This window comes from Gymnoscopelus microlampas (genome assembly GCF_963454915.1).
Source record: "Gymnoscopelus microlampas genome assembly, chromosome: 14".
Taxonomy (NCBI): Eukaryota; Metazoa; Chordata; class Actinopteri; order Myctophiformes; family Myctophidae; genus Gymnoscopelus; species Gymnoscopelus microlampas.
Window position 1 is genome coordinate 4,300,982 of NC_139951.1, and position 14,003 is coordinate 4,314,984.

At 39.5% G+C, this 14,003-nt stretch overlaps 1 protein-coding gene across 3 annotated transcripts in view; it reads left to right on the forward strand.

Annotated features, from left to right (window-relative positions):
- atrnl1b (attractin-like 1b) overlaps positions 1 to 11,190 on the forward strand; it is a 172,560-nt gene extending 161,370 nt beyond the window's left edge. For all 3 annotated transcript variants that reach the window (XM_084079482.1, XM_084079484.1, XM_084079483.1), the window contains 2 exons: positions 7,315 to 8,595; positions 8,700 to 11,190. In XM_084079482.1, coding sequence (XP_083935608.1) covers positions 7,315 to 7,439 — 125 coding nt within the window. In that variant the 3' untranslated portion in view covers positions 7,440 to 8,595; positions 8,700 to 11,190. The remainder of the gene's footprint in view (positions 1 to 7,314; positions 8,596 to 8,699) is intronic.
- The last annotated feature ends 2,813 nt before the right edge of the window (positions 11,191 to 14,003 follow it).

Below are 14,003 nucleotides of genomic sequence, written 5' to 3' on the forward strand. Positions count from 1 at the left end.
TATATCGGTATCGGCCAATTATTATAATTTTTCTATGTATATATATTTTTTGCTGGTTAAAGTTACAGGAGTGTTTACTCTATGGTGTTTGTGATATGAAATGTAAGCTTACCATAATCACAGTAAACATAAGCATGTCTTCAGTCTAGGGGTGTGCCGATATATCGTCCCGCGATATATCGCGATACGTTTTCGCGACGATATGTATCGTTTTGGGGAAAAAAAATATCGTTTTTGAAAAAAAAAATCTTTTTTTTTTTTTTTTTTTTTTTTTTTTACACAATCATAATAATCAGGCATGCAAACGGCCCCGAAGTGAAAAGAGTGACAACATGTTTTTTTTTTCGGGTCAGGTGTCATACTATTTGGATTCAAAACGGCTATTGTAGCTGAAAAGCTACAAGTTTGCATGTCTGAAGAATGCAAAAACAGAATTATTTGTTTGCATTTTCTTTTTTTCTCCTCCATATATTTTCATAATAAAAAAAGTGCGTATCGTATCGTATCGAAATCGTATCGAAGTTGTGAGCCAAATATCGTATCGTATCGTTTCGTGAAATTAGTGTATCGGCACACCCCTACTTCAGTCATATTCAAGGGCTCCAGTCACCTTCAGTTCAGCACAGCTGAGGTGTGTGTGTCAGTCCAGCTGACGCTCGTTGACACTCGTTAACGTTACTTGCATCAAGGCAATAGGCTCTATGCACAGCAGCCATATTATCACTTCCTTCCCAGGTGTTACCAATGATACTAATGAAGGCTCTGTTCCATTTAGTCTAGCACAGTGGTTTCCAGGACCCCCATAACTCTGAGAGTGTACAAATGGAACCAAATGGACCCTTACGGGTCCATTTGGTTCCATTTGTACACTCTCAGAATTACACACCTGTAAGGGGCCATTTGGAAGCCCATGAGGGTCCCTGGACCCCAACTGTAGACCCACTGGTGTAACAGAGTGTTTCCAGTGGGCCAACATGCACAATATCAGCACCCTGACTCTGTTTGACCAGAATGGAACAGAGCCTTCATTAGTATCATTGGTAACACCTGTGAATGTCTTCATAATATGGCTGCTGTGAATAGAGCCTACCGTATTATGTTGTGTTTCTGCATCAAATAGACCTACAGCACGCCTAATATAAGATTCCATCAAAGCCAAGACGTTTTACACGACCCTCTCTGGTTTTATATATGTTTCATATATGGGCACAATAGGGAATAGTGTCATGTCCAGGGGGTGTACTTGTACATCATGTGACATACTAGCTGCCTCACGCTACAGAAACAGGAGATAATATGCTCCTGACCTATGGGCCACACGCTACATACTTTAACTTTTTTACTCTCTAGATCTTGGCCATGAGTGCAATGTGAAGAGATTATACCTCCGAGTGCACTCAAACATATCAGCATCACCATCTAAAAGCCTCCTGACTTACTGTACAGTATATCAAGCATATCGCCACCGCCATCTAAAAGCCTTCTGACTCGCTACAGTATATCAAGTGACTTGTTTTCTTGCCAAGATTCTCAGAGCAAAAAGATCACACGCGCACGAGCAAGTGTAGCAGTGGTGGAAAAAGTACTCAAATATTTTACTCAAGTAAAAGTACCAATACTGCAATGTAGAAATACTCTGTTACAAGTAAACGTTCGGAATTCAAAATTTACTTGAGTAAAAGTACAAAAGTATTGATATCAAAATGTACTAATGGTATCACAATTTTAAAGTACTCATTACGCAGAATGTCTGGTTTCACAAGTTTTCAAATGTATACAATTCATAAAAATCCTTTGAAAATAGCAGATCTACAAGCTCCAGCTTGTAGATCTGCTATTTTCAAATGGACGAAATGTAAATAGGGCTGGAGTGGTTAAATATGTTTTATAATAATAATCAAAATCTGCAAAGTAACTATTAACTTAATAGTAGGGCAGTTTCGAGGCTCCGTGAGCACCCCAAAAACACATCTCTTAAACCTGTTTTTTTAGGACCCTAAAGGTGTCTAGTTATGATTTCTGCTTGTTGCCCATGTCAACTAATGTCCCATGGGGTTTATTTTTAACCCTTTCTGACACCTACCCCCAACCCAAACCATAACATGAAGATAACAGAGAATACCATAACTCTTGAAGTAAACAACATACAGCAACAAATGAACACATTTTCCTATATCATTTTGACCCAAGGAATGCATTAAAGTGGTTATTATAAAGATTCAAGCACATCTTGACTCTATTTCAGGACATAAACAGCCAAAAACAAGCAGAAAACGTTCAAATCACAATTATCACATCTATATTTCTCTTTGTACTAAACTTTTAAGGTGTATTCTTTTTTACCATATGTTTTTTAGGACCTTTATGGTGTCTAGTTAAGATTTATTCTTGTTGCCCTGGTCAAATAATGGCCCATGGGGTTCATTTTAACCCTTTCTGACACCTATTGCCAATCAAACCATAAAATTGAGATAACAGAAAATACCATAACTCTTGAAGTAAACAACATACAGCGACAAATGAACACATTTTTTTATATCATTTTGACCCAAGGAATTCATTGAAGTGGTTATTATAAAGATTCAAGCACATCTTGACTCTATTTCAGGACATAAACAGCCAAAAACAAGCAGAAAACACTCAAATCACATCTATATTTCTCTTTTTACTACATTTTTAAGGTGTGTTCTTTTTTTACCATATGTCTTTTCGGACCCTAAAGGTGTCTAGTTAAGTTTTAATCTTGTTGCCCTGGTCAAATAAGGTTCCATGGGGTTTATTTTAACCCTTTGTTACACCTATTCCCAACCCGAACCATACAATGGAGACAATAGAAAATACCTTAACTCTTGAAGTAAACATACATAGACAAATTAACACATTTCTATATATAATTTTGACCCAAGGAATTCATTAAAGTGGTTATTATTAAGATTCAAGCAGGTCTTGACTCTATTTCAGGACAGAAACTGCAAAAAACTAACAGAAAATGTTCAAATCACATCTATATTAATCCTTGTATTAAATATTTAAGGTGTATTCTACTTTACCCCATGTTTTTTTGGACCCTTATGGTGTCTAGTTAAGATTTCTTCTTGTTGCCCAGGTCAACTAATGTCCCATGGGGTTCATTTGGTGACCATTTTAAATCGATGTCCACAGGAGAGGCGTTTTCATATCTGAACCAGACAACGTACAAAGACAAATAAACCCACTTTTTCATAGAATGATTACACCAGGAACCTAATGGAAAGGTCACTGACATGGTCCAACCATTCTTTATTGGTGAAAAACACACAAATATCAAATTCTGGCTTATATTTAGGCATAATATAACTTTCTTGAATAATCAAAACATAATGTCACTGATCGGTATCATCCATCTCAACCTCTTCCCTCTTATCATCATCATCATCGTCATCATCATCATCATCATCATTAAATATTGTTAGGATGATCATACACCAACTTGAAAGCCTTTTGAAATTTGGGGTTCTTCTGGAGCTTTTTGAGTGGTGCCACCTTGCCCTTGAAGGAACTAGTACAGCCCTGATCACTGAATACATGTATGGTACCCAAGCAGGGTGCTACAGTATGGCTGCCCAAGAGAGGTTGCTAGCTCCGTGACATTTACCAGCTGACGGTGCCTGCCTGTGCCAGTGTCAAGGTAGATGAGCAGGTTGATGTCGTCATTAACACCAACAATCATTCAAATCTGCTAACACAATAACTCACCAAAGTTATATAGGTATTGATCAATCAACTCACTTCTCAATCTAATGCCACAAGTTTATGAGCTGTTCCTTCCACGATGATAGCAGCTGTTTCACATTTTGCCAGCCGGGATGCTGCCTCCTTACTCCCCCAGACCTTGAGCATCAACTGGCAGAGCTGTCGCATATTTTCCGCATTGCCCAGAAAGAACTTAAAGTCCTGGGGTTTCCTGGTGGCTTGACCTTGCACTATGAATTTCTCAGAAAGTCCACGCCTCAGCCTCTACTGCGCCCAGTAGAGGCTGAGGCGTGGACCAGCTCGCTTGCCCCCATGCCACTCATCCCCCACATCCAGTGGGTGAACTATAGAGTGACCTGTTACAAGCGAGCAGCTGAGCCAATCTTTTGGAGGCCTAAATCCTATGATGATGGTCAGGGGTGGCAGAAGAGAGAAGGAGGGATTTTGGAGCCTGTCTGGTCTTGTGGGCCAATTCTGCCCCTATATCTCATTGACCTCTTGGCTGCTGGTGTCATCAGTGATGATGTGAGGGAAGAGGAGGAGTTTGATGATGAGATGGATGATACTGATCAGTGAAATTGTGTTTTGATATAAGCCAGAATTTGATATTTGTGTGTTTTTCTCCAATAAAGAATGGTTGTACCATGTCAGTGACCTTTCCATTAGATTCCTGGTGTAAACATTCTATGAAAAAGTGGGTTTATTTGTCTTGGTTCAGATATGAAAACGCGACTCCTGTGGACATCGATTTAAAATGGTCACCAAATGAACCCCATGGGACATTAGTTGACCTGGGCAACAAGAAGAAATCTTAACTAGACACCATAAGGGTCCTAAAAACATGGGGTAAAGTAGAATACACCTTAAGTATTAATATAATACAAGGATTAATATAGATGTGATTTAAACATTTTCTGTTAGTTTTTTTGCAGTTTCTGCCCTGAAATAGAGTCAAGACCTGCTTGAATCTTAATAATAACCACTTTAATGAATTCCTTGGGTCAAAATTATATATAGAAATGTGTTAATTTGTCTATGTATGTTTACTTCAAGAGTTATGGTATTTTCTATTGTCTCCATTGTATGGTTCGGGTTGGAAATAGGTGTAACAAAGGGTTAAAATAAACCCCATGGGACCTTATTTGACCAGGGCAACAAGATTAAAACTTAACTAGACACCTTTAGGGTCCTAAAAGACATATGGTAGAAAAGAATACACCTTAAAATGTAGTACAAAGAGAAATATAAATGTGATTTCAAAATATTCTGCTATCTTTTGCTGTTTCTGTCCTGAAATAGAGTCAAAATGTGCTTGGATCTTAATACTAACCACTTCAATGAATTCCTTGGGTCCAAATGATATAGAAAAATGTATTCATTTGTCTCTGTAGGTTGTTTACTTCAAGAGTTATGGTATTTTCTGTTATATCCATTTTATGGTTTGATTGGCAATAGGTGTCAGAAAGGGTTAAAATGAACCCCATGGGCCATTATTTGACCAGGGCAACAAGAATAAATCTTAACTAGACACCATAAAGGTCCTAAAAAACATATGGTAAAAAAGAATACACCTTAAAAGTTTAGTACAAAGAGAAATATAGGTGTGATCATTATGATTTCAACATTTTCTGCTAGTTTTTGGCTGTTTCTGCCCTGAAATAGAGTCAATATGTGTTTGAATCTTAATAAAAACTACTTTAATGAATTCCTTGGGTCAAAATGATATAGAAAAATGTGTTCATTTGTTGCTGTATGTTGTTTACTTCAAGAGTTATGGTATTCTCTGTTATCTCCATGTTATGGTTTGGGTTGGGGGTAGGTGTCAGAAAGGGTTAAAAATAAACCCCATGGGACATTAGTTGACATGGGCAACAAGCAGAAATCATAACTAGACACCTTTAGGGTCCTAAAAAAACAGGTTTAAGAGATGTGTTTTTGGGGTGCTCACGGAGCCTCGAAACTGCCCTACTATAAGTTTTCAAATAATTGTAGTGGAGTAAAAGTGCAATATTTGCCTCTGAAATGTAGTGGTGTAGAAGTAAAAGTATTGAAAATTGGAAATACTCCAGTAAAGTAAAACATTTGTCAAAATTGTACGTGATTACAGTACTTGAGTACATGTACTTAGTTACTTTCCACCACTGTCGGTTGGTGTCTAAAGGGGATAAATACTATACATTGCAACAACAAAAAAACACGCACATCCAAGGATGTGTGGTAACACTCACCAACTAACGTTGTTGGCCTCAATTTCAGCAGTTTATTTTGGCCAAACAAAATAAATTCATGTTTTTTTGGCCTAGTTGGCCTTCTGTGCTCTGATGATAGATATAAAAGTTTATGGAAATGTTTTATCTCAAACAGATTTCTCTTTTGGCAAAGCAAGTTTGTTTTTATATAGCACATTTCAACAACAAGGCAATTCAAAGTGCATCAAGACACCAAGCATAATAAACACGTAGCTGAACTAGTTTATCATTTATGTTTGCTCCGATCGAGTAAGAAAATAACTATTGGTTATTTTCTTTGTGAATATTTTTCGATTAATCAAATTATTTAGAAGCTTGTTTTCTTAATGATAATAATTTGTTACATTTGTATGTCACCGGATCAGCGGAAAAGATTCAAATGTATGTTTTTGTATAGTGTGTGAAAATAGCATATCTACAAGAGACATGTTGTGAGCTTGTAGATTGTCTATTTTTGCTATTAAAAAACAACTATTCGAAAGAAATACCAAAATGTACTCCCCCCACCCCCAAATTGATATTTTTTTTGTAAAATAGATTATTGATTATTATTTACGATATAATCATTAATGTATATATCTCTGCTTTCGGGCAGAAACCAGCTAACACTAATGTTCATTTTTCAGGAAATGACAAAAACAAAACAAAAAGTGGAGTTAGGAGGTTTTGTTCATCATTGATAAGAACAGCTGAATGGACCTCCAAGCTCACAATGAGGTTGGAGGTCAAAAGGGGGTGGAGCCTGGAGTCAGCAAAACCAGCTAACTCCACCCCCATTTGGTGGACTTTAGCTGGTTTAGCAGACAGTTTGAGGATCCAATGGAGTTAGCTGGTTTTGTCAGAAGCGCTTTTTAACACATTGGCTGCCATCTTTTTTTTTTTTTTCTACAGTAGACTGCCAGACTTTTTCAATGAAAAAGAAAAAGTACTCAGGAGCCGAGATACAGAATTTTTAAGTTTTAAGTTAACAAGGAAGTGGATGGGAGTCTAAATCTTCGAAAAATCATATCTCCTTGGTCTTTGGGTCAAATTTAAAAATAAAAAACTTATTTTGAAAAATGATTTTTTTTTAAAGAACGCAGATCTGCGTTCTTGGCAGCGTGCACTCTAAGGACGCAAAAGAACGCAGATCTGCGTCCATGGCAGCCAATGTGTTAATACTCTTCATTGGTTAAATATTTTCTTAAACAACACACAGACGTAAAGGGCGTTCAATAGCACTAATTTATGGGAAAAGATGAAAAATTGAGTCAGCTGGTTTCTGCGGGACAGCAACGACAGTTCGATAAACGTACTCACATCCCGCTTATGTGTTTTTCGCCCCCTCTTGCAGGAGTCTCCATTGCCAGTGCGCTGATAGACACGTCACAACAGAAGCCCATGGACTACAAGGACAAGTCCCAGGGCCTGAAGAACCGCAAGGCGCACCCCCCGGCGCACCAAGGCACCTGTGTCTGAGCGGACACACACAAACCTCTCCACCCCCCACCGCCTGCCTGCCTGCCATGGGGCTGGTGTGTGTGTGTGTGGCTGTGTGGGGGAAGGGACTGAACTGTTGCCACTTTGCACCGCGGGTTCCCGGAACGGAAGACAAAAAGGAAGGGCGACCAGAGGGCGTAAAAGACCTTAATTTATGCTCTGTCGCGATTTGGTGTCGCACACGGGGGCGAGAACGGGGCCGAGAACATTCGTGAGCTCACGACGGGGTCGACTGTTGTCGCCCCGACACTTATCGCGCAACGAAGTACGGATTGGGCATAATGCAGACTGGTTCCATCCGGCTGCCACTAAACCACGTTTTCACCGTTGACTGAAACCTTAAGCGTTCCTGCCTCGCCATCTTTCCACGACACCCCCCCCCCCCCCGCCGTAATTTGCTCACAAACCGAACACTCAACCTCCGCCACCATCTATTTTTCTTCTTTTTTTTTTCAATTTTACCTCAGTGGAGGTAAAAAGAAATGTCCCTTTTTTTGGTCCCGAAACTACTCCTCTCATCCATCGTCCCGGCCTGGGGGTAAAGCCGTCTTGGGGGAAAAAAAGCCTCTCCTTCCTGACCTGTGAACTTTGGGGAGGAAACGTCAACGTTAGTTAACCAATGGCGGCAGTCCGCGGATTAACCCCCCTCGACACGACCACTGACCCCGCAAAAAAAACGGGAGTCTGCGCGCGAGAGAAACCGACCAATGAATAAGCTCCTTCATGCCACTCAGAGCTGTGTGTGAGTGAGTGAGTGCATTCTTGTATTACTATACTTGTGAGGGTCCAAATGTCTCCACAAGTATCATAGAATTTGAGAAATATACTCACAAAGCCATAAAAAAAATAAATAAAAAAAACTTTATAGTTTAAAAAACAATAAGATACATTTTTTTGTTAGGCTTACAATTGGAAAAGTTTCAGGTTGGGGTTAGGATTACACATTTAGAGGTACATTTTTGTTTTTGCAGTTCGAAATATGACAAATTCATACTTCATACACATCAAAAAAGCTCGCTGCTTGTAGATCAACTATTTCCAGCTTCATTTTTAGGGACAAAAATGGCACAAGATTGTAAAAATGCTGATGTCATCACAAGTATAGTAAAACGAACGTGTGTGTGTGTGTGTGTGTGTGTGTGTGTGTGTGTGTGTGTGTGTGTGTGTGTGTGTGTGTGTGTGTGTGTGTGTGTGTGTGTGTGTGTGTGTGTGTGTGTGTGTGTGTGTGTGTGGGGGGAGTGTTCACCTACTTTTACGTTGCCAACTAATGCTGTTCTACGGTGCTAAAGCCTTTGATTTTTCATTTTATTTCATGTCACACAACTCTACTGTCGCTGCATGAACTGAATTATCACTCCTGCCTTTGTTTTTTCCTTCGAGGGAACAGCGAACAGATCACAGTTACAGTTGGAGGCATTTTCAAGGTCTTTCTGCCCCAGCACCCCCACCCCACCCCACCAACTCCATCAAAATAAAGGAAAAAAAAGCTTTCCCCACAATCTCCTGTGTATATACAATACCATGGTATGGACCCTCCGCGGTACCGTGGCATATACCTTTCCACCATATACCTTTCCATCCAGCCAAGCTGAAGCAAAAAGTCTGTATTTTCCGGGTGGAATTGGCTCTACGCACAAGCCGCCATATTGGAGAGAAATTGGGCCTCTTCCTTACTTCCTTCACAGGTGTTACAAATGGAACCAAATGGACCCGTAAGGGTCCATTTGGTTCCATTTGTACACTCTCAGAGTTATGAGGGTCCTTGAAATCAAAAAGTTTGAGAACCACTGTGGACACTAAATGGAACAGAGCCTTCATTAGTATCATTGGTAACACCTGTGAAGGAAGTGGGGAAGGGACCCAATTTCTTTCCAATATGAGTGCCGTGCATACGTATACACAAAGTCGGCGGAGGCAACAATGACTTGCAACCCCGTTGCTGAATGTTTGTGGCAAAAGACGGCAAATTACGGTGGGGGACACGCGACCGGATCGGACCGGTCGGCTCTGGTTTAACCTAAAAAGCGCCCCGGAAGCTTTCGAAATCCATAGAGGGGAAAACAAGAGACACTTTAAACGGTGCAACTTGAGGTTCCTTGCTGTTTAATGAATTGGCAGTGGACCCTGATGTACAATAGTAAGTTATGTATAACCCAGAGGATCACAGCAACTCTACAAATGCAACGGTTGTTGTGGCGTCTTTTTTTTTTTGTTTATTTTTTTTATATATATATATATATAAATAATGGTACGGTACAGATTTGTGATTTTATTTTATTTTTTTCGTGTTATTTCTCACGCTGCTACCAACCACTCGGATCATGGACCGGTTCAGAGGCGATGTTTTTGACTTGCTGTGGGGGTCAGGTTCGGATGTGGTTCCCCCCAAACCTTTTCAGCTCGAAACCGCCAACTTTGGTGTCTCCCTCCGCGAGAGATATACGTTGTGAAGCCCCGTTTCAAAACTGAGATAACCAATCTTGGCTATTATCACTATTTGTTTGAAATTTTGAAAATGTTTGGCATTATGGTTGTTGAAAATGAAAAAAAAAAACCTTTAGAAACTATTTTGAAGTAATAATTATTAAAAAAAAGTGTAGGGAAAAAAAATGATATTTACTCGTGACCCATAAAAAATTGGTCAGTGACCCAAAAATGGGTCCTGAGCCATAGTTTGGGAACCAGTGGTTCAGAACAGAAGCCACAGAGACTGGTCTAAACTTTTTTATTTTTTTTTAACCAGTGGTTCTCAACATGGGGTCCTTGAAGAGGTTTCAGGCGGGTCCCCAGTAATATTAGTTAAATATAGCATCAAAAAAATCTGTTTAACCACTTTAACCCTATTTTAGACTCCGACTATTCAAAAATAGACGATTTCCAAGCTTGTTAGATCTGCTATTTTTTTGGGGAATAATTTAGAACTCTCTTTTTAACGGAAGTCTTTGCTTCTGGCACCGAGTCTTTCCCGATGGGGGTCCGTGGTCAAATACATATCAATTTGGGTGTCCTTGGGGGGGGGGGGTCCAGAGGGTTCCAGGGGGTCCCCAGCAAAAGTAGATAACATAGCGTCACAATCATTTCAACCACTTTATCCATTTATATGTTGGCTATTCAAAAATGGCTATTCAAAAAATATTCAAAAAATACATCTGCTATTTTTGAACATTTTGTAAAAAAAATCTTGAGTATTGGAAAACTTTTGATATATATTTTTTAACATAAATCTTCTCTTCTGGGGGGTCCCTGGCACAAAACCTTTTGAGATGAGGGGGTCCGTGGCCATATACATATCAATTTGGGGGTCCTTGACTTGAAAAAGTTTGCGAATCACTGCTTTACACCATGCTAACTAGATGAAAATAGAGAGAGAGAGAGACATAGAGACTGCAGTGGACCCTACAGAGGCAAACAATGTGAATCTCTTTTGTTGCTCTTAATTTCTGCTGGGTTATTTTAATTTCAACGTCTTTTTATTTGGATCATGTTTTATATCACAGAATATGGCAAGACAAGATTAATCATTTCTGTTGTTGCGGGCCTTGTTACCTGTTTAACTATCACAATATGATATTATATGAAAGCGGAAAGTGTCGGCGCGGAAAAAAAATCTTTTACACTACAGTAAGAGAGCATTTCTGTATTATAATTTTTTTTCGTTTTGATATTTGATGGATTCCTGTGTAGTAACCACGTTTCAATTGACTATCCTTGACTGAAAAAAAAAAGAAAATCAATGTCCAGGTATTCTTTGTTTATTTTTTATTGTTTTTGAGTTGTGCATCTCTATGGACTATATGGGCATTGCTTACTCTGTTAAAAAAAAAAGTGTTCAATGATGATGCATTTCATGAGGATAGTATTCAAGCTATTGTTTATTATTATTATTATTATTTTATTGTAGGTTGTTTTTGTTTTTATATATAAAGTAAAGCCTGTAACAGTGTTATTACACGGGAATCAGTCTCTCACTGTAACATGTGGAAAAAGATGAGAGTAGAAAAAAATCATATCAGTAATATTCAATGTATTTTAAAAACTTGGAAAACATGCCAGAAAAAAATAAAAATATAAAATAAAAATATCTTGCATAGCCTCTGTCCCCTTCCACCATTTTGAAAAAAGCGAAATCTAATTCTGTTCCAGCCGTCATTTTTATTATTTTTGCACAGTCATGCTGCTACAGTCTGGTATTGTTGTTGTCGGGCAGAAACCTTGGCATCTCCATATTTCAATTTTGTATGTTTTTTTTTTATTTATTATAAATTAATGTCTTACTTCGTAGTACAATAGTGAAGAGTGTAAAAGTAACAGATCTACAAGCCACACCATGTTGAATCCCCCTTTTTCTCCTCAATTTACTCTTTATGCCAATTAACCCATTAAGATCCGGAACATCTGTGTCACTTTAGATTTCATTGGCTATTCAAAAATAGTAGCAGATATACAAGCTCATGGCGCGGCACCGAGTGCCGCGCCATGAGCTTGTAGATCTGCTATTTTTGAAAAATCTTGAAAAATATATATTTTTTTAAATTCCAAAAAACTTTTAGGATTTAGAAAACATTTTTAAGAATCGCCTCGGGTCTTAATGGGTTAATTCCTCCCCTCACACATGTGTGTTGTCACGGCTGTTGTATCCTACTGACTCACCTGCCAGTGAGGAGCCCCCCACCGGGAAGACGTGGAGCCATCGTCCTATATATCCTCCCGCCCAACAACTCCCTGCTGACAGGTAGGGCGGCAGTGGCTCAGGAGGTGGTGGAGCGGCCGCTTGGAATCGAAAGGTTTGATCGGTTAGATCCTCGGGGCTCCCCCTGCGTTAGTATTGAAGTGTCCTTGAGCAACAAACACACTGAACATCCTAACTGCTCCTGATGAGCAGGTTGGTGCCTTGCCATGTTTTAGTCCACCGTGTCTGTGTTTGTGTGTGTGTGTGTGTGTGTGTGTGTGTGTGTGTGTATATATGTTACAGGGAAATTGGAAAACCAGTGAAATTGAAAAAGGAGCGCTCGTTTTCACCCCCTTCGCTTCCCCCTTTGTTATCGATTCACTTTGATTGCGACTGGTGGCGTTAATCTGTCTATGTAATGAACACACCTGTTACTAGGCAATTCTGTAGAACCAACACTAGAGGGCAGTGCAATCCACACTAGAGCCCCCCCCCCCCCCACACACAGACACACGCACACACGTATGCACACTAATTAGAGAGTGTCGTGGATAGTAACCCATGAAAAGATCTATTCTCCCCATATCGGTTTACAACTCGGACGGCGCTGAGTCGACTAGCAGACCATCGGCTGCATTGGGCACTCGCGCCTGGAGGCGCTCGGACGCGCCTCCTCGGTCTCAAGGTCTGCGGAGTCGGCGCGCCTCCGTCATGGACAATAAATAGTATCACCGTCTCGCGAGTTAAAAATACAGCGTTACTCTGCTCAGTTTGGCTAACCGTTTCATTATCCAACCTGTCATAGAATATTTCTCTCATAGTATCCATTTTATTTTCAGCGCTCCTCCGCCTCGCATCAAAGCCCTGCCTCGCGCCGAAGCCCCGCGCCTAAAAACGAGCATACCTTTCCAATTTCCCAACGAATGCCAATTTCCCTGTAACATATATATATATATATGCAGTTTTTTTACCCTAAAAGAATAACATTTTACACTAGTCAACACTTTCAATACTAGCACAACTTTTAACACTACTAATACATTAACACCTTTAAAACATTTAACACATTCAAAACCTTAAACACATTTCAAACCTTTTGAACCTTAGACCTTTAAAACCTTTAGAACCTTTAACCTTTAAAACCTTTAGAACCTTAAGACATTTAGAACCTTTAACATTTAAAACCTTTAACACCTTTAGAACCTAAAACCTTTAAAACCTTAAACTTTTAACACTACTAATACTTTAAAACCTTTAACACGTATAAAACTATCAATACTCAATACTATCAACATTCTTATCGATCCCACACTGTTTCTTCACAAACAGTACTTTCTAGTTATTATTATTATCATTATCATTTTTATTATTCTATCAAAAATAAAATATCATGAAAATAGCATATCTAGAAGCTCACAATGTTGGGGTTAGGGTTTAACATGTTATTTCATAATGTACTTCTGTAAGTTTGAGTCCCGGGGGAGAGACACCAACTGGGTCTTAAGCGGAAAACGGTTTGTGAAACCCTGACAATAGAGCAGAGAAATTGCCCCAGTCTGTTCACAAACGTCGAGGTTCCGTTCTCTTCCTGTAGAGAGAAGAGTCCATTCAATGCCAGAGAGAGAGAGAGAGAGTGATTACGTTAATTGTCCATCATGTTAACAAAGGCTGCCCTATTTGTCTTTTTTCTCAGTGGCCATGAGTCAGAGCAATTGACCATGGAAAGGAAAAGCCATTTGCGGTGGAATTCCATGTGTGTCCATGTCTCTGTGGCTTGGAGTTGAACCCCCCAGCGTGGGTGATGAAAGAAAATGGCCCTTGACTAATGGACCAGTCAATGGTCCCTGAGATGGAATGTCAGCCTGAGTGACAAC